Raw genomic sequence first — 22,100 nt, forward strand, 5'->3', positions numbered from 1 at the left:
GCGCAAATTGTATAAACGCGGTCGGTCGTGGCGATGTTGACATAGACGGTACAACAATAACATTAAAAAATGTCTTGTATGTGCCAACACTACAAAGTAATTTTATATCTGTGAGCAAAGCCATAGAGAGCGGCAATGCAGTGATATTTGAGCGTAATTCTGTTGAAATCAAAAACAACAAAAACTGTGTGCTGTTGAAAGTATTCAATATTAACGGACTATTTATATATAGGGTAGGTAAAATAAGTGTTTTAGTGCGGTGGTACAAAAAGATGCTGCAAGTAATTTGTTCAAATGGCACTATCGATATGGACATGTAAATTTTAATTGCTTGAAAGACATTCCAAATAAACAAGCAGTCTTAGGGCTACAGCTTAGTAAAATACCAAACGAAATTGTATGTGAGACGTGCGCGAAATCAAAATGGCATTCAACGGCAATTGACCGTATCTTACACTCCGCAACTAAACGGGGTAGCAGAACGTGCCAACAGAACTTTGGTAGAGATGGCCAGGGCCATGCTAAATTATGCAAAACTTGGTGAGCATTTTTGGGTGGAAGCAGTACGAACTGCCGTATATCTTCGCAATCGTACTATAACAAAAATACTCAATTATAGAACGCCATATGAATTGTGGGCAGGTGTTTCCCATCTAAGAGTTTTTGGTTAATTGGCAGTGGCACTTGATAAAAAGCGAAAGTTTCGAGCAAAAGGTAAATAATACATAATGATAGGTCATTCTAAAACTAGCAAAGGTTATCGTTTGTAAAATCCAGAAAATGGTAAAGTCATTGTATGTCGTGATGTTATATTCATTGAGAAGGCGAATGTTTGTCAGGAGCCGGAACCAAAGCTAATTGATTTTGTGACAACCGTGCTGAAGATGTGGTATTGTACACAAATGACGTACATGCAGATAAAGTAAGTGTAGAATCACATACAAAAAGCGTAAATTTTCCACAAAATGATGACAGAGTTGTAGCAAATAATAATAATAATTTTATTGAATCTGTTGAGACAGAATCTGACACCCACAACAGCAATGTAGACGAATGTACGCCCCTGTCCCCGTCTTCCCCCCCCCCCCTGTTTTCCGGCAGTAATCGTGTAGGTCAGGGAAACAGACTCTTAGTCCCTACCTCCGTTTGCACCGTTTGCCAGCACAGAATATATAGGTTTGCGATATGCGCCCAATGGAGCTCCTGCCTTGGGTGGTGCCACTTTCCTAGATGTTCTGGTCTCCGCGACGGCAACCCCCCGACGGGTTTCATCGCGCCATGTTGCCAGGTCGGAAAACCAAATCATCCGGGTACCCTAATGCTTGCCCAAGGACGCCCAATCCCAGGGCCACAACAGCAATTGAGTCCTGGCCTTCCACAACCCAGGCGTAGTCACCCGTCACTTACCCCCAGAGTGGCGGCCTCTCCCCTTATGCACTTCAGAATTCTGCAATTAAACTGTAATGGACTAACTGGGAAGATTACGGAGATAGTCGATTTCATGAAGCGGCACAACATCCGCATTGCTGCGATTCAAGAGACTAAACTCACAGCAAGATCTGCATTTCAGATCTGCTCTGGGTATAATGTCCACAGGAAAGACCGCGAGAGCAGAAATGGAGGCGCCCTCGCGTTTATCATACACCACTCTGTGCAATATTATATATTTGATCCTGGCATCGACCGCAGGGACAATGTCTTAGAACGTCAAGGCCTATCTGTCCGGTCAGGCGATGCAAATCTAGAAATCATCAACATCTACATCCCTCCTGCCACCTGTTGCCCCAGTGGGTACCGCCCTAATATCATAGCCTTACTCACTGGCAACAATCGCATTATCTTAGGCGATTTCAATACCCATCACGATCTATGGCATTCAAACTTGCGGGCGTACAGTAGGGGTGAGATGTTGGCGGATCAAATAGAAGAAACGACGTTCTGCACAATAAATGGAGACGCCCCCACACGTATGGTAGGAAGCTGTCACAGTTCGCCAGATATCTCAATCGTGAGCGCAGAACTCGTAAACTGCGTCAACTGGCAGCCGATGGTAACATTGGCATCCGACCACCTGCGCATACTTATTTCGCTCGAACGTACCACCGACTTCATCGTCACCGAAAAACGCACTTTCATAAACTTCAAAAAAGGAAAGTGGGAAGAATATAAATCTTTTACAGACAATCGCTTCGCTGCCCTCCCTATCCCGACTGATGCCCGCCAAGGGGAGCGTGCCTTCCGTAAGGTCATTGAATCCGCCTCGGCACGTTTCATTCCCGCCGGGAGAATTCCCGAAATCCGGCCTCACTTCCCGGCGGAGGCCGCAAACTTAGCGAGAGAACGTGACCTTATAAGACAGCTTGATCCAGGCGACGCCCAAATAAAGGATATAAACCAACGCATCAGATTGCTTGTCGACGAACACAAGCGGGCGAAATGGAAGGAGCACCTAAGAGGTTGTAACCTCTCTACCGGTGTGGGTAAACTTTGGTCCAAGTCCCTATCGAATCCGACTAAGCACAAAGACAAAGTTTCCATCGCCTTTGGCGACAAAGTGCTGTCGGATGCGAAAAAATGCGCGAGCGCTTTCTGCCGACAATATATAATGCATCCTACGGTCGACAAAAATAGACGCGCACATAAACACAAATTCAGCGCGTCACCAATCACCATCACCGCTAAAGAGGTTGAGGACGCCATTGGTCGCGCTAAACCATCCAAAGCAGTGGGCCCAGACGGCATAGCCATGCCGATGCTTAAAAGCATAGGGAAAGAGGGTTTCAAATATTTAGCGCATGTCTTCAACCTGTCTCTTTCCACCTTTGTCATACCCGAGAAATGGAAAATGGCCAAGGTGGTCCCGCTACTAAAGCATGGGAAACCAGCTAACATAGGTGAGTCGTATCGTGCGATATCTCTCCTATCGCCAGTAGCAAAGACGCTTGAAGCCATTTTGCTCCCTTATTTCCATGCAAATTTGCAGCTAGCCCCTCATCAGCATGGCTTCAGAAAACTCCATAGCACTACCACCGCGCTAAATGCCATTAGCACCCAGATAAATTGCGGTTTAAATCAATACCCCCAACATAGAACAGTACTCGTAGCGCTAGACCTATCAAAAGCTTTTGATACGGTCAACCATGGCTCGTTACTGCAAGACCTGGAAGGGTCTACCCTTCCCCCATGTCTTAAAAGGTGAACCGCAAATTATCTGGGTGGTCGGCAGGCATCGGTGAAATTTAGAAACGAAGCATCAAAACCAAGGAGAATTAAACAAGGGGCGCCACAGGGTGGTGTCCTATCCCCACTTTTGTTTAATTTCTACATATCCAAGCTACCTTCACCACCGGAAGGAGTCACAATCGTTTCCTACGCCGATGACTGCACAATAATGGCCACAGGCCCAGGCTATGCAATAAAATAAACGACTACCTCCCTGATCTCTCCAGTTTTTTCGCCTCGCGAAATCTGGCATTATCACCGACTAAATCTTCCGCGACCTTATTTGCAACATGGACGTCCCAAATGTCGACCATTTTGAACACCCACGTCGATGGCACTACGCTACCGACTGTCCTACACCCTAAAATCTTGGGTGTAACGTTTGATCAGGATCTACATTTTGGTGAGCACGCAGCCGCAATTGTTCCGAGAATTCAGAGCCGTAACAAAATCCTCAAATCCCCCACTGGCAGTACCTGGGGAAAAGATAAAGAAACGCTCATGACTACATATAAAGCAATTAGCCAGCCGATAACGTGCTACGCGTTGCAAAGCCTAAAAAGTACCCACTGGAAGAAACTACAGGCCTGCCAAAATAGTGGTCTCAGAATCGCCACGGGCTGTCTTCTTATGCCCCCAGAACACCATCTGCATAATGAGGCGAGAATACTCCCCATCAGGGAGAGAAATGAGATGCTGACCAAACAGTTCCTGTTGAATACCCAGAAACCTGAGCATCCCAACAGACATCTGATTGATGAACCAGCACCGCCGAGGGGCTTAAGGAGTCATCTCCGTAAGCATTTTGAGGAAATACGGCAACTGAGAACCCAGCCGTATGAAGCGAAAAAACACAAGCAGGTCCTTGGTGAACTCCATATACAGGCGTCGGACCTTTATGCCGGGAATTGCCCGGTGAATCCAGTACTTAAAGAAAAGTATCCACAACTCGCGGAAGAGGAACGCATACTCCCCAGGGAAACGCGTGTCACTCTTGCCAACTTCGTTCTGAATACTGTAACAGGTTAAACCCCGACCACGACATACAAAATGTATGCCCCGCTTGCAATGTGTCCCCACATGACACCAACCATCTCTTTAATTGTAATGTGGAACCAACGCCTCTAACACCCCTTTCCTTATGGTCCACCCCTGTTGAAACGGCAAGTTTCCTTGGAATCCCGTTAGAGGATATTGATTACAACTTGTGATCGGTCGCGGCTCTTAGGTGGGGCGAAGCATTGCTACAACAACAACAACGAATGTACGCCGGTTATTGGTCGTGGTAGGCCAAGGTTGTTACGTACAGGTACAGTGGGGCGTCCACGTAAGCAATATAATGTCTTAAATGTTTTATGTGAAGACACAGCAGCAACTCCTAGTAGCCTAAGAGAGGCATTCGAGAGTGTTTATTCTGACGAATGGAAGGCTGCAATGGAGAAGGAGTATGCGTCACTAGTTAAAAATGATACGTGGTCATTTTTTGATTTACCACAAGGTCAAAAAATTGTTGGATGTAAATGGGTGTATATGATTAAACGCGATAAAGCAGATGACATCAAACAATTTAAAGCACGTTTGGTGGCTAAAGGCTGCAGTCGACCTTTTCACCAGTTGTTAGGTAAGCAAATATACGGTTGGTGATTGCACTAGCGGTAGAGCACAGGCTTCACATGCATCAAATGAATGTTTCGTCAGCGTGTCTAAACAGCGAGTTGCATGATGAAGTACATATGCAGCAGCCAGAAGGTTTTGTCAACAGTAAGCATCCAAATCGTGTATTAAAATTAAAGAAATCTTTATATGGTTTAAAGCAAAGTGGCAGGGAATAGAACACGAAATTAAATTCTGTTCTTAAAGAAATGGGGTTTAAACCATGTCCCAGCGAACCATGTATATATACAAAAAATAGAGCAAATATAATCAATGTCATAGCGGTTTATGTTGATGATCTGATCATTGCGAGTTCGTGTATGTCCGAATTGTCTCACATCAAGACGGGAATTGCAAGCAAATTCAAGGTTGTAGATGGTGGTGTGCTATCACATTTCTATATAGAAATACAACGTGACGGTGAGCTTGGCAACGTAACACTTTGTCAAAAGCAGTACATACTAAATCTATTAAAATACTATAAAATGGAATTGTCCAGAGATGTTGCAACGCCATTAGATGCTGGTTTTAATGTTCACTGCGAGAAGGAGCAGTGTCGAAAGGTTGATAAAACTGCATATCAGCCAATCGTAGGTGCATTAATGTATTTGGCGATCTCAACACGTCCTGACATTTTACATTCCGTTTGTAAGTTATCACAAAGGAATACTAACCCACATACTGAGCATGAAGCGGGAGTAAAGCACTTACTGCGTTATTTACGTAAAACGGCTGATACAAACTTCACTATACGAGAACTGACAGACCTATAGAGGGTTTCGCAGATGCTGATTGGGGAAGCGATGTATCAGATGGAAAGTCATATTCGGGCTATGCTTTTGTAGCAGCAGGTGACGTGTTTTCTTGGGAGTGCAAAAAGCAAAGCGTCGTGGCACTCAGCAGCACAGAGGCTGAGTACATAGCGTTATCATCAGCAGCGAAAGAATCTGCATATATTAACAAACTTTTTGCGTAGTAAGCATATCGACATAAAATATCATCACATCAGGCAAATGTATACCAGAAAAGAAATTGATTTAAATTATATACAAACCGATAATATGATGTCAGATATATTAACTAAAAATTTGCAAAAAGTTAAGCATATGAAATTTACAAGAGATATGGATATTTATTAAAATACTAGTGTAAAGTGTTGAGAAGGAGTGTTGGAAATAACTATTTTCTTCACCCATCTCTCTCAGATATTTTCTCATACCAAACTGTTCTTCTTCCAATGTACATTCTTGGTAGTCTATTGAAATAAATCAACTAAACAGTACTTTCGCCGTTTATTTATTTATTTAATTCATTCAGTCTAAAAGCACATGCTTTCTTGCAGACTAGTTAAAATAGAAAACAATTAAAGCTTAAACTTATATTAGCTGTTATTAAAATTAAGAACATTACTGAATCGATTTGCTAGATGTATAGTCCTAGTTATAGGTTCATTCATAGCATAATTCGTTTTATGAGTTATTTCGATGAATAATCTATTATGCCGAAGATCACGCAGGGGAATATATGGAATGAACAATTTAGATAAATCGGAGCAATTTATGCACAAGTTTATTACATTATTGGCAAGCATCAGTGGGATACAAGTTCTTCTGTCGTGCAAAGCCTGAAGACCAATCAATTTGCGCCTGCTGGTATACGATGGGAGACCTTCTGCCCAGTGAAGCATCCGTAAAGCAATTTTCGTAAAAATTTTTTGAACTCTTTCAATTTTATAATAGTTAGATTCATAAAAAGGATTCCATATTATTGAACAATATTCAAGGTGACTTCTGACCAAGGAGATATAAAGTGCCTTCAACGTCATAGGGTCCTTAAAGTCACTGGTGTTTCGTCTAATGAAACCCAAAGAACTTTGCAACAATGAAGTCAATATGACTGGAAAAAGAGAGTTTGGAGTCTAAAATGACACCCAAATCTTAAATCTCTTGACAACGATTAAGAGATTTAGCATTTAGTTTGTAGTTAAAATATGTCGCAGTAAACAAATAAATTGTTGTCTGCGCACCAACCGGCAAAAGGGTCCAGATCATATTGCAAGTTAGTGCAGTCAGAGCTATTACGGATCGTCAGAAATAGTTTGACATCGTTCGCAAACATCAAACATTTAGCGAATTAAAATTTCTGGGACAAATCATTTATGAAAATTAAGAATAATAGAGGGCTACAATGGGTACCCTGCGGAATACCTGACCAGGCGTCTAAATATAGAGATGACTTGTCGGCTCCAATTGCCACATAGAGCTTTCTGTTCGATAGAAAACTCGTGAAGAATTTCAACAAGTTTCCATTGATTCCATACTTGGCTAACTTGTGTACTAGAATAGTATGATCAACCTTGTCGAATGCTTTCGAGAAGTCAGTGTATATGACATCCAGTTGCTCAGAGTTCTCTAAAGCACCAACAATTTGATTAGTAACTAAAGCTAAATTTGTGGAAGTAGACCTACGTGGGAAAAATCCATGCTGACACTCCACTATAGCCTTGCCTACGTATCGAACAATTTACGTTGAAATACGTGGTGGAATATTTTTGCCAGAGTACTCTGTTTAACAATCGGTCTGTAGTCACAAATGTCATTGCGGTTACCAGACTTAAATATGGGATTTATGGAGCATAATAACCACGAGTCCAAAAAAATTCCACTGATCAAGCAATTTTGAAAGAGGTGAGCTAAGGGTTCTGCAATGGAGTTTGCGCATATTTTGAAAAATATCGGAGAAAACCCTCAGTATCTGATTTTGCACTACTTGTCAATTTAGAGATTGACAGAAGTACATCATCTGCGGTAACAACGAAATTAGAAATTTGGCATTGGTACCAAGAGCGAAATATAGGATAAGGTGAAGAGGTAAACTTTGAATAAACTTTTTGGAATGATTTAGCAAATAAGTTGCAGGCATCCTGTGGATTACTGGACTCTTCGCCACCATACTCCATGGTCGTTGGAAAGCCATTGGTTTTCCCCTAAGTATCTGATTTTGTACTACTTGTCAATTTAGAGATTGACAGAAGAACATCATCTGCGGTAACAACGAAATTAGAAATTTGGCATTGGTACCCAGAGTGAAATATAGGATAAGGTGAAGAGGTAAACTTTCAATAAACTTTTTGGAATGATTTAGCAAATAAGTTGAAGGCATCCTGTGGATTACTGGACTCTTCGCCATCATACTCCATGGTCGTTGGAAAGTCATTGGTTTTTCTTTTGGAGTTAATAACCGACCAGAAACTGGACGGCTTTGACTATAGTTTTGATTCGAGTTTAAGCATATATTGCTTAAAAAGACACTTATTAGGGCAATCGAATTGCTTTTTAAGTCTTATATAGCTAAGTCGATCAATTTCTTTACAGTTCTTCCTATGTTTTTTAAACGCTTTATTTCTCTATTTTTATTTAGTTAGTTATTTATTTAGTTTTAAATTAAACCAGGATGGCATATTCCATAAGACCTTACTTTTTAGAGGTGCGAAACTCAAAAGGGCTAGCCTCCTCCTAAAAATTTAATAGGAGGCCTCCGGGTTTCCGGAGAAGTTAAGAAATGTGCAATCAGTAGCTACGAAGAACTCGTTTATCGCCACACGATCGGCCTTGAAATAATTATATTCCAATGTAGATTCGGCGGGTTTTTTATAAAAATTATAAAAATCAAAATTTATAGCCAAAGGACTATGGTGAAAACTATTTTCCAAAATTGGAAATGGACACTCAAAGCATGATATTTTTAAATCAGCAGATCCAAATACTAGATCTAAGAACCTACCATTCTTAGGTTGAGAGCTATATTGTTTCAGACCGTATGAAAATAAGGTGCTAACAACTAGCATATCGATGTCGGATTTAATATTTGAAGGTAAAGTATTACAATCATTAAACCAAGATGTATTACTTAAATTGAAATCGCCTAAATATATAATTTCATCAGACGGATTAGCATTATTGACAACTCGACTTAAATTATCTATATGCTTAAATCCTATAAAGCTATGGTGGAAAATCAAACGAGTCATAAGGTTAAAGTATTACGTAGCGATAACGGTCGGGAATATTTAAGCCAGGAATTTGATAATTTTCTTAAGGAATGTGGTATATTACGACAACTTGCAGTTCCTTATATTCCTCTGCAGAACGGTGTAGCTAAGCGTGTAAATAGGACATTAGTAGAGATGGCACGTAGTATGCTTATTCATAGCGGATCTAGTGAATGTTTTTGGGCGGAGGCAACCGCTGTCTATTTACGTAATAGAGCTGCTACAAAAGCACTTACAAATTCAACGCCTTATGAAATATGGACTGGAAAGAAACCGTGTGTGTCACATCTTAGAGTATTTGGTTCAAAAGCTGTTGCCCTCGATAAAAGTCAAAAGAAAAAGTTTCAGCCAAGGGGCAAAGAAATGGTAATGGTAGGTTATTCTGAACATTCTAAACCACACCGCTTATATGATCCAGAGGCGAAAAAAGTGGTCGTTAGTCGAGATGTTACTTTTACCGAAGAATCGTACATTAATCAGGAAGATTCAGAAGAATTGGTAACGTTTGAAATTGAAAGTTTTGCAGATAAAAATGACTCATGACGTATGTGCAGAGTCCGTACTTGATAGCAATATTTCAACATGTAATACAAACAATGATGTACAATACGAGCCTGTCAAGCGTGGAAGACCAAAAATTATTCGAACTTGTAAAGGGGGACGCCCTCATAAGAACCGGTCTGTTCTCCATATGTTGGAAACAGAGGATATACAAATTCCAAAAACCGTATATGAGGCGTTGAACTCCAAATATTCGAAGCAATGGGAAGATTGGATGCAGAAGGAGTATTCTGCACTAATTAAAAATAAGACTTGGGGGTTGGTTGATCTGCCTGTTGGGGAAAATGCTATTGGATGTAAATGGGTTTACAATGTAAAACGAAATGCTAATGGATAAGGGAATAATGGGCATTATTTTAAAACAGGAAAATCCGTTGAATGTTGTGTTGATGCAGATTGAGGCGGAGACACAAATGACAAAAAATCGTACACTGGATGTATATTTATTGCAGCCGGGAGTGTTATCTCGTGGGAGTCGAAAAAGCAGAGTATTGTATCACTAACCAGCACAGAAACGGAATACGTTGCATTATCGACAGCAGCCAAAGAAGCAGTTTATATCACCAAACTGTTAAACGAAATGGGTTTTGGCAACACAACTCGGATGATGCGAAACAGTGACAACCAAAGTGCACAACAATTAGTTAAAAATCCCACATATCATATTAGAAACTTATTTAAAAATAATGAAATTGATTTAAATTATGTTTGTACTGATGAGATGATTTCAGATATTCTTACGAAAAATTTGCAGAAAATTAAGCATTATAAATCTACAAAGCAAATGGGTTTATATTAACCACTTATTTCATTACATAATAATTTTTATATAAGAATGAGATATGTTTCCGTTGAGAAGGGGTGTTGAAATATACTGTACAGCAAATACACTTGAATATCTACTGTAGCAACAGAACATATACTCATTTACATTTTGACAATATTTTCAATGACAAAAAAAATTAACAGCTCTTTCCTGTTTTTCGATTTGTTCAATAAAGATATTTTCATATAAAATTCTCTTTTATTTCACGGTTAATCCTCGCGACTTCTAATAGGTTGTGGGCCTGCTTCGGTATAAGAGAATTTAAATCTTTTAAATTGTGTTAAAAGTTATTTGAATATGAGTAGCTCGGGTTTATACTACATTGAGAAGCTCGATGGATCGAACTATTCTTCGTGGGCGGTGCATATGAAAAGCGTGCTAGTCTAGTCCATATGGAATTATGGTCTATAGTTTGCGGAAAATTCATCAAGGCTGATAATGCAACGGCAGCGGGATCTGCATATATATGATACGAAACATGAAAAGGCGCTTGCTAGTATCATGTTGAGCACAAAATCGTCGCAGTTGAATCATATCAAACATTGCAAATCATCGGTAGAGGTTTGGAATAGACTCAAAGATATATTCCAACCACAAGGTATCTTCGTAAATCGGGAGAAGATAATATTAGGGAGCACATAAGCGAGTTCTACGCCATATGGGAGCAACTAATGGAGATTGGGGTAACGATTCCCGAAGAAATTTTAACTATAATTTTGCTTTCTAGTTTGCCAAAAACGTATGAAAATTTTGTACTAGCGATAGAAACCCGTGATACACTACCGTCGTTGAACGTCTTGAAAATATTGTTAAAATGTAAATGAGTAAGTATATGTTCTGTTGCTGCAGTAGATATTCAAGTGTATTTGCTGTACAGTATATTTCAACAGTTTTATTCAAACCAAAGTGTGTTCTATCATTAAGAACCGGACTATGATGTCAAAAAGAAAAATAATATTAACCTCTTCAGAAAACGTTTCAAAATTTTTACTATATGAAACAAAGCTTTAATTCAAAATAATTCAAAAATAAAAGCAAACAAAAAATTATTTAAACGTATTGAATATGAATACTAAGAAAAAAATTACGTAGCATTGTGATAAAAAATGAATAAGAAGAGATGTTAGGCCGAGCTTCTCTTCCAATTTGCGTCGTACTCCTTTTGAAAGGACATCTGCAAAGGGCATCTGCAAATCAGTCGAGTTTTCACTGAGAGCAGAAATACACCCGGAGTGCCTGCCAAACATTGCAGAGGGGCGAGCACGCTTAGAAAATGTTTCTTCTCTTCTTCTTGCTTTGCCCGGGGCGTGAACACAGGATCTTCGGTGTGGTAGGCGGCCCACGCTACCATCACACCACGGCAGCCACTGTTATAATAATAAATAATAATAATAAAATTAAATCTTAGATCGCTTACCTAACCGAAACCAAAAATATACGTACCAACAGTAACTATCAAAAAGTGATATTGATACTTTTATTGTGATGAGAAATGATATAAATTAGTAGTTGTCTAATTCACTGTATTCTTGGTGCTTGCTTATATTACTAACTAATAAAATAGGAAAACCAACCTTTTTCATTCAACTCCGTGTATTTATGTAAAAAAACCATTAAAATTTGGAATAAAAAATGGTGCGATATATCGTGGCCATTAAGTGCTGGAAGATCCGGGAAGAGACGAGCTCATCGCCTTGCCAAGAAAAGTGCACATTAATTAATACTGGTCAGGTGTGCTGGGTTTCGATTTCCTACCGGTAAATTCAAGAATATTGAATGAATTTGGAAGGAAATAGATTTGAGTGCTCATTGAGTACATGAAGTTCCGGGAAGAGACAAACCCCGGAAGCATTGCCTTTCCATAAAAAGGGCAGAAGATATTTGCTTTGAGAATTTTTTAATGAACTTACTGTGTTGATTTTCCTGAAAAAATTTTAACTAAATTCCTGGTGCAAAATTAATTAAAAAATTATAGAAATTATAAAATATTTATTTTAGAAAATATTTACTCAAGAAGAGGAAAATTTGATTGAAATCCAAATATTTGTTGGAGTGTACCGATTTTGTCTGCATAGGCAAAACGAAAATCAAAACGTAAAAAGCTGACCCCTACGTTATCGCCTTATTCTCTATCACGAACAGCTGCTGTGAAAACGAGAACGAAGTGTCAGAAGCAAAGGATGAAAGCAAATTTGACAATTGCTTTCGTGCAGTAAACGAAAACGTAAGCATCAGATTACCATAAGCAGACGATATCCCAAACGCAGGTATCGTTCGTTAAAGGTGTCGTTCGCCAAGCAAAATGAGGCTGTAAATCTCCTTATTGCACAAACATTTGCATTCATGTACATACAAACATATCAAAATTAACTGTTTAAAATTTTTAAAGAAATATTAAAAATTTTTTAAGGAGTATTTTTCAAGAGATGTAGACATTCTTAACTATTAATAACATTAACACGCTTATATATTTATGCGCGCTGTAAAGCGGATATGAAATAAAATAATATACATATGTACATACATACATCCCTACACACCTATAAATGCACTCCCGAAGTTAAATAAAGAATACAGGAAATAATATTGCTGACCCGGCCTATGAAAAGGTGGCTTATGACTCAAACAATAAATTGCTAGAAACAGCTGTTAAAGATAAACAAGGCATTTCTTCAGTAGTTTACTTTTTTTGTTTTTAGTCATAAGCCACCTTTTCATAGGCCGGGTCACATTGATACAATTGTTAACAGCGGAAGTACTGCTAACAAAAGCACTGCTATAAATCCAGTGTTACAAAGCTCTTGAGCGCGCCTAAAATATCATTAAAAAATGTAGAATTAGTATGTACCTAATAGTGTATAAAGGAATAGCAACAACTTCATCGCAATATTTAAAGACCAATTGCAAAGCGATCAACGGAGCATTCATATGGCTAAGTGGTTTATGAATATTGCAGATTTCGAGTTCAATACTCAGCTTACGAAAAGCTGAAATTCAGAAACATATCCTAGTAACCATCGCCATTTGTAAACATTGTAATTTTTCTCTAAAATCAATAACAAAAACAATTGTATGAAGCACTATGAACATGTCTCGCTAATTAAATACATACTTTGATAACTATAAAAATAATGTTAGTGACACAACTTAATATATATTTTCAGCTTTAACAATAAATAAGGCATACCCCTGTCGAAATACGTATTTCGATTCGCAATTAGCCTTAGAAGAAGAGCACAAAATAAAGGGAATGCTTTTGAAAGATCAGCTTTTGTTGGTAGGCTGGTATCATTCTCATCCCAAGTTTCAAGCGGAACCTTCGTTACGCGACTGCGACGCTCAGCTGGATTTTCAAATTCGAATGCGTGGCTACTCAGATGTTACCTACACTCCATGCATCTCCACAATAATATGTGAGTACTATTAAATGAGGTCAAATATTATATTCTCCATTAAAACTTTGATTTTATATTCCCAAATAGCTCCGTACTATGATGAAAATCCAACGTTAGAATCAGTTATAAGGTCTATCTGGGTTATACCCCCAACCGAAACTAAGCACAATTTGGAATATGGACGTCCGATGTTAATAGAATACTCAGTGTTGTTAGATAAGAACCTATCCGAATATTTACGTTGCGAACTACAAGCTTGTGCCAAATATTACGCATTACTCCGCAGTGAATTCGTGCAATTTGGTAGCGTGTTTAATGAAGACATTACTTTCCTAGAAAAGCTTAAGAGTTCCTTACATTCAAAGTTTCCTGTAAATCCTAATAATACTTCGTTATGGAGTTGGATTTGCGAAATTTTAGGTTGCGATAAAGAAAAGGAATTTATTTCTCCTAAAAAGTTAGACAACACTGATGCCATTGATTCCAACACAGGCCTAAGCGTACAATATTCGACTCAATCTCCAACCGCTGATCTAGGGAAAGGCTCACTTAGCAAAACTTTTACATTAGAAAAAGAGGACATTGATAAAAAGGGCAACGAAATTAAAGTGATGTCGCTACAGGAGCAGCTTTGCCTACCATCAGGACTGAATATGAATCCGGTTCGATCATTTGCACCTTTGGCAACACCAAATATTTTAGTAACAGGAAATATAACCACATTGGCTACTGCAAATGCTACGTCTTGCCAAACGCCCATTAATTCAGTGGTTCAACCTTCACATTCTCCTCTGGAACCTGCAAACAAATATGGCAGTAATATCACGTGTGCTTCATCATCTCTACCTATAACAGAAATTACGTTGCGGGACAGCCCGATTACAGTTCCCTCAAGTTCAGCAAGTCCTGCAAAATTGTCTGAGGTGCCTATGCAAAGTCCACCTTCACCACCAAAGTCTGAATCTCCTTTCCGTTCTCAAAATACACCGACTCAAAGTCCCAGAAACAGTTTTAAAATAATACAGAGTAATTCAAACATTACCAAGAACGATACCCCTAATACGCGTAAGCCGCAATCGGCATTATTTTCCTCTGCAACAAATGATTTGGTTGCAGCAAGTTTGGCACAGCTAGCTGGTCAACTAGCACCTAACTTCTTGCAGACTGATATATCTTCTATTTTTCAACAGCACTTGACCGAAAAAAATCATGCCAATTTGCCTCTTAACAAATTTATATCTGAAAGGAGTGAAGAACAAAAAACTTCTTTTAATGAAACAGCTCTAAGCGGGTACTCGAAAGATTTTAATCCACCTCATCTTCAGGACTCATCATTAAAAAATCAAGGAAACCTGGGAAATCATAAAACCAAAACGGAATCTCCGAGGTCGGCTTTACCTCCTAATTTTTCATCAAGTGCTTCAAATGTTTATAAAACCAAATTATTGAAGGAGTTGGATAATATAAAAAATGATCCTATAAAAATAAGTGAACTTATTCGCTCTCCAGAATATGCTTCTCTATTGTTGCATCAGGCAGAAGCTCTTGGAGCAACTACCCTTGGTACTCTTGGGCTTGGTTCAGATTTAAATTGTTTAACAGCAAGTAATTTTGTTGCCAAAGATAATTTATCGCAACATGCAGATTATAGTAATCTAATTCATGCTCCAAAAGCTCTTGGATATGAAGCAGGCGTGCAACAGGGAAAATTTGATGACTTGGATACATTTCTTCAGCAGCAAATGGGCGCCGTTGCAGCCGCTGCTTTAGTAAACGTGTCATTGTCGTCTTCACTTGGCACATTTAAAAAACAAAATCAATCAGACTCATACTCTCAAGCCGACTACAGCTATATTTTGCAAACATATTCGAAGCTATTCGAAACTGGAAATATTTTAAGAGACACAGCGTCTCTGTCGGAAGTAAAAATTGCAAATGTATTGACACCATTGCTTTCAACATCTATTGATAACGATTCACATATGTTCGACCCAAACCCCAAGGCTAAAGATATTAGCTCGCGAATCCACCAAAATGAAAATGAAAGTCAAAACCATGTGCAGGATTCAATTTTCTATCAGCAGTGCAAAAGTCCCTCAGATTTAAATTCAATATTTGTAACGTCATCAGCTGCAACGAATTTGTCAATTACAAATAAGCTAATAAGCTCCAATGCAAATACGTTAAGCGTCTCCGCACCTACTGATTCAGCAATGTACTACAGTGCTTTGCCTCAGGATAAGATGCAGGATTATCCTTATTCACAGCTGCAGCAACGAAAACAGGACAGTAATCTTTTTATATCTCCGGCTGCTTTGATGAAAATACAAAATGATTCCTTATCCGCAATGATGATGAAGCCACCAAAGCCAGCTTCATCTACTGTATCTTCATTATCACGTACATGTGAAACATCAACATCTCCGGCAGCTGAGCATATTACCCCAACGAAAACTGGTGTTACATCACCAAGTGCATGCAGTACTGCGAATTCGAAATACAACTTTAGTGCAACAGACCTAGCAGTCTCGAGTATACAACCCAATACAGCCATATCGGTTTCTTTGGAATCTGGAAATATTTCAACAACGCTGCGAAAACCATCAACAACACCACCGGTCGATCTTAGTAGCTTTTACAATGAGAGTCAGTTACCTCCTGGCAGCGGATCCATAAAAAAACGAATGGAGTTCTCATCTATTGCAGAATTGGCCGCGCCTCCAGCAAAATTTTTTAAAGGAAATGAAGACCCACTTTCTAAAATCTAAATCATAAATTATGCTTTTTAAAAAAAGGAGATTTGTTAGAGCGTATCACTAAAAAAAGTGGAAAATGTGGCACCCCTTGGTTGAATATTTCCTTCGTGGAGATTTGAAAAAATTTAAAAAAAATTGTTTTCAGCACCCCAAAAAACAGCGTTAAAACGGTTAAGGCCATCAAACTAGGTGAGTCAGTTGGTTATTTGCTGTGCTAACTGGCGCCAATTGGTAGAATCAAGGGAACTCAAATCGTTTTCCACCTTGTCCGTCCAGCGGAGTGGAGGCCGCCCTCTTCCTCTGCTTCCATAGGCGGATTTCGATAAGTGACTTATAAAGCATGCTCTTCATTTAGAGAGGCCTTTACTTTTCAAGTGCTTACTCAGCCCAAAGCAGAATTTGCTGTCAAGGCTCATTCCTTGCTGGATTTTAAGACTGACGTTGTTGTTTGTGTTAATACTGGTTATAAAATAAACAAGGTATTTTACTATTTCGAAACTAGGGCGTGGTTGCCAAGAAGCAGATGCGCTGACTCTATGCTTAATGACAGTAGGTACTTTGTTTTGTCCTCAGTCACCATCGAACCCATCGTTTACGATTTTTTCCAATTTCGAGTAAACAAAACCTACTAATGTTGTAAGCTTCCGCCAGTAATTGCACGTTTTTAAGATTACTAGCAGATCTGGCAGATGTTGTTCTGCCCTAAATTTTGTCTATCTGTATACATTTTAATACGCTTTTCCCGTCTAACTCAGCCCTCTTCATCCCTTACTGCCAGTCCCAGAGGGTGGTATGTATTTTGTTCCAGTCCCATTCAGAGTCCCACTCCGAGTCGCAGTCCCAGTCCTAGTCCTAATCCCAGTCCCAGTCCATCTCTTGGCTACTTCCTTTAAAAAAGGATCGTAAATACTGTTATAGGCAAATTTATATACCAAATTTCAGACTAATCGAGTAGGACGTATCTAAATAGGTATGTGGCTATTATTAGTTCATGTCTTAATTTCGGTTTCGCATGCATATTTATCAGTTTTGCTAGGTTGATGCGACTAAATCGAATATCCCAATGAAAATTACTTTAAAGCTCTCAGCAACAGCTTTCATTTGATATCCATATTCTATAAACACATTCTAGGGGTAGCCGGCCCACGTCAGTGTGTGGCGTTACCAATTCGTTTCATACATAACATTTTTCCTTCCTCTGCAGGAGTTAAAGTGAGAATGGAACTCTCGGTTTCCTTTGTCTGGTCGACCTCCGAGGGGCTGCCGGCGTCTCGCTTAGTTCCGGCTCTCTTTCCTGTGTCGCCTGCCATGCTGGTGTTGAATGCGATGGCGGTGTATCGTCCTGTATTATTGTAGTGTTGGGAGTAGAGAACCCTTCCAAATCTTCTTCTGATCCCAATGATATATTTTGTGGTGATTCTATGGGTGCTTCGACTTCTTCGTGGTTTTCTACTATACCCGATGCAGCTGTGCCGTTCTCTTTAGCTGCAACCCTCGTTTCATGATGATTCACTTCCGGTGTTGCTTTATCGGGCCCCGCGTGTGACTTCCGTATTTGGTCTACATGTATTTTTATCATTTTCCCATTGAATTGTATTTGATAGTGAAGATCCCCTAGACGGGCGTGTATTGTTCCTTTGAGCTACTTAGAAATTCGCGGGTTACCCGACAGGAAGTATACGTTTTGATTTACCTTGAACTCTTTTCCCTTTTTCTTGAGATGCATGTATTGTTTTTCCTCTACTTTCCTCGAGATTTCCTCTGGTCGAATCAAGTCCAATCGTGTTCGTAGCTGCCGCCCCATAAACAATAGTGCTGGCGAGGTGCCTGTTGTCGAATGTGGTGAATTTTTGTACTGTCTCAAGAATTCGTTTATGTTTTCCTGCAAAGAACTATTCGTGGTACCCATTGCTTTCAATGCGTTCTTGACCGTCTGTACGCTTCGCTCTGCTTGTCCATTAGTTGCCGGGTGATACGGTGCTGAGTATTTGTGATATTTAACACCGACTGTAGTTAGGAAGTTGTTAAATTCCGCGGACGTGAAATTTGTTCAGCAACATTGCTCCTTCGAACGGCCCCGCATAGTCAATATGAATGCGTTCCCACGGTCCCTTGGGATACTCCCAATGATGATCGCCACTTTTCCCGGGTTTGTTTGCCTGTTTTGCACATGATTCGCATTTGTTCGCCATGTTCTCGATATCATTGTCAATGCCCGGCCAGTATATGAATGAGCGGGCGATTCCTTTCATCTTGACAATCCCTAGGTGTGATGTGTGTAAATTGTCAATCAGTTTAGCTCTGTACTTTGGTGGAATGACGACGCGATGCTCGAACATCAAACATCCTGACGATAGCTTGTAACTCACTTCTGGGGACTTGTGTCCTGTTCTCTTCAAGCATTGACCTGTTTCCAGCAGTTTAATTATTTTACTCAGTCGCTCGTCTTTTCTGGATTCGTTTGCAATTTTGTCGGATCTTAATGGTAATTGGTTGATTTGGCGAATCACAAAGTTGTCGAACTCGTCGTATTCGTCTGGATTATCTGTATATGCCTGCCGCACATGTCCCACCTGTAATGGTTGCTGTCGTAGAGGGTGGGCCCGTGAAAGATAGTCGGCGTTAGCGTTTGCATTTGAATTTTTATACACCACTTCGAAATCGAATCTACTCAGAAAGTGTGCGTAATTAGCCATTCTGCTAATGCAAAGTACTGGTAGAGACTTGTCTGGCTGTAAAATTTGTGACAACGGTTTATGATCTGTGATTAGCGTGAAATGACGCGCGTACAAATATTTGAAAAATTTCTGAACTGCCCATACTATTGCCAGTGCCTCTTTGTCCATCTGTGGGTATCGCTGTTCTGTAGTATTCAGTGTTCGACTTGCGTATGCAATGGGTCGTTCAGTTCCGTTCTCTAAGCGATGTGACAGCACCGCTCCCAACCCTGTTTGACTCGCGTCCGTCGCTAGTAGAACCGGTAGTGCCGGGTTGTAGGGTATCAAGACTTGTGGAGAAACCAGCGCCTGTTTTAGATACTCAAAGGCTGAATTTGCCTCTTTGGACCAGTGAAATTTTTCGCTTTTCAGCATATTGCGCAATGGTCGCGCTCTCTTCGCCAGGTCTGGGATAAATGCACTATAGTAAGTAGCTTTTCCTAAAAACAGCTGTAGCTCCTCCACATTCGTTGGTTTGGGGCTATTCAGTACAGCTTCAATGTGTTTGTCAGATTTATGCACCCCCTGTGCGTCGATGCGATGGCCTAAAAACTCCACCGATGGAGTAGCAAAAACACACTTTGACTTATTTAAGCGTAGACCATTGCATTATATGCGATTTAGCGTTGTCGCCAAAACCCTCAGCAGCTCTTCAAAATTTTCCGCGAATACCAAGATGTCATCAAAGAAATTTAAAAAGTTTGGCACTCCTTGCAGGAGCGTCTCCATTTTTCTTTGCCAAATAGCTGGAATATTTGCTGCCCCATATACCGCACGAGTCGGTCGTACTAGTCCGTGTGTAGCTGTGTTTAATGTCAAAACATGTGCGAAATCATCGTAGATCGTAAGGTGTGTATATGCGTCGGTTATATCCAAGTGACAAAATATCGCCGCTTTTTTTCATTTTATTGAACAAGTCTTCCGCTTTAGGAATCGGATGTTCGTCAATAATCATTCTTGGATTAACCGTTGGTTTGTAATTGCCAGTGATGCGAATATCTCCATTTTTTTTCGCGACTACATGTGTTGCTGAAGCCCATTCCGAATGCTCTACTCTCACGTAAAAGCTATACTGGATTTTGCGATCTATTTCCTTGGCATACGCCTCTCTCAATGCCATTGGTATTTCGCGTGATCGTGCGAACACTGGTGTGGCTCCCGCCTTCAGATTCACTTTTTCAGGCGGCCCTCTCAACTTACCCGCTGTCGTGTCAAAGACTTCTTCGTAACTTACAAGGATATGTTGCAGCCGTTCTCGTTGATTTTCTGAAAGTTTTGGCGCGGTTGAACTTATAGAGTTAATTTGCCTTGCTGACGAAAATAGCTCCGAAAAGTTAATTTCACGTGCGAACTGTGAGATCCATTCTCTGCCGCAAAGTGTATCGAATATCCTCCCCATTGATGCGGTTACTACAACCCTACCCATGCAGTTCACTATATGCCCCGTGTAGCTTGTAAATCGTCTATCTGTTTTTAATAATCTAAAATTCGGTTTTATAGTGCGAAGAGTTTTATAATTAATAATGGCGCATGGGGCACCCGTATCAAGCTCCATCTGTATTTGCTTTCCATCGATATTTACGTGAAGCATTTTTCTGTCTACTGCTTTACATACATTAATGTTGTTCAGCTGCTGAACTGGTTCGAGCTCATCCTCTGAAATCTGATCTAGTTTTGCCTTGCACACTTTTGCAATGTGGCTCAATTTTCCACACGAAAAACATTTGGAGCTACTGAATTTGCAGTCTTTTCTGCTGTGTTGGCCCCACATCCGTAACAATTTGCGGATTTTTCTTTTGGCTTCTTGGTCAACTTTTCAGCATTTGCATTTCTTTTTGTTTTGACTGGTTCGTATCCCAGTTTAAACGTTGGTTCACTTGGTTGTTCCCACTCTGTACACTTCAGATCTGTTGTTGCACTTTGTGTTAGTTCGATTGTGTGCGCAATTTCGTATGCCTCAGTAAAATTGTTTGGTTTTTTACTTATAACCTCATTGCAAATATAGCGTGACTCCACGCCATACAGTAACTGCTCTGTTAACATCCTATACAAAAAGTCGCCATATTCACAATATGCAGCACCCTTTTTTAAACGAAGTGCGTACTCGGCAATCGATTCGCCTTTTTCTTGCTTACTTTGTCTAAATTTGATACTTTCAGCATACTTGTTCCGTGAGCCATCAAAATGGCGAATTAACACGGTTTTTATTTCATTGTATTTCAGCGAGTCAGGCGTCTTTGGGCTAACAAGTATTTTTAGTGCGGCGTTCAGCTCTGCCCCCATATGCACGAGTACGAATTTGCGTTGTTCCTCTTCTGGAACTTTGCTCAGCTGTAAGGCCCAATCTACGCATGTGAAAAAATCCTGCACTGAGGATTTGTCTTCTGACTTGTATTCTGCAATACTAAACGGTGGCGGTTTGGTTGCTGCCCGCTGATTTGCATTTGCCCCAGCACTGTGGGACGCCCCCTCTACAGCCTCGCGAATTGGCCCTGCCAATGCATCCATCACCCTCTTCAAATCTTCCGGTGTGAGGCTCATCTTTTTAATCCCATTTTTGACACCACTTTTGTATATGTATATTTACTCAGTTTATTTAATATGAGCGAATATGAACATTTCAATATAAAATGTGTTAATACTAAAAAATAAAAAAGAACAAAAAAGAATAAGCAAAAACAGAGTTGCCAAAATGATAGTAAATTAATTCAGTGTGTGGCTTTACCACTTCGTTTCATACATAACAGTTTGATATCCGTTTTCTATAAACACATTCTAGGGGTACCCGGGTCCACGTTTTGGCCTATAAATCGAGACTCTAGCAACCCATGGGTATGAAAACTACCATCTACTAAAGCACTCATCAACAGCTTTCATTTGATATCCATATTCTATAAACACATTCTAGGGGTACCCGGG

General features: G+C 39.9%; 1 protein-coding gene across 3 annotated transcripts in view; it reads left to right on the forward strand.

Moving 5' to 3' along the window:
• The window catches only part of LOC137240268 (MPN domain-containing protein CG4751), an 834,976-nt gene extending 813,088 nt beyond the window's left edge, over window positions 1-21,888 (forward strand). For all 3 annotated transcript variants that reach the window (XM_067766305.1, XM_067766307.1, XM_067766306.1), the window contains 2 exons: window positions 13,478-13,726; window positions 13,796-21,888. In XM_067766305.1, coding sequence (XP_067622406.1) covers window positions 13,478-13,726; window positions 13,796-16,476 — 2,930 coding nt within the window. In that variant the 3' untranslated portion in view covers window positions 16,477-21,888. The remainder of the gene's footprint in view (window positions 1-13,477; window positions 13,727-13,795) is intronic.
• The last annotated feature ends 212 nt before the right edge of the window (window positions 21,889-22,100 follow it).

Source organism: Eurosta solidaginis, chromosome 2, assembly GCF_040869045.1.
Source record: "Eurosta solidaginis isolate ZX-2024a chromosome 2, ASM4086904v1, whole genome shotgun sequence".
Lineage (NCBI taxonomy): Eukaryota > Metazoa > Arthropoda > Insecta > Diptera > Tephritidae > Eurosta > Eurosta solidaginis.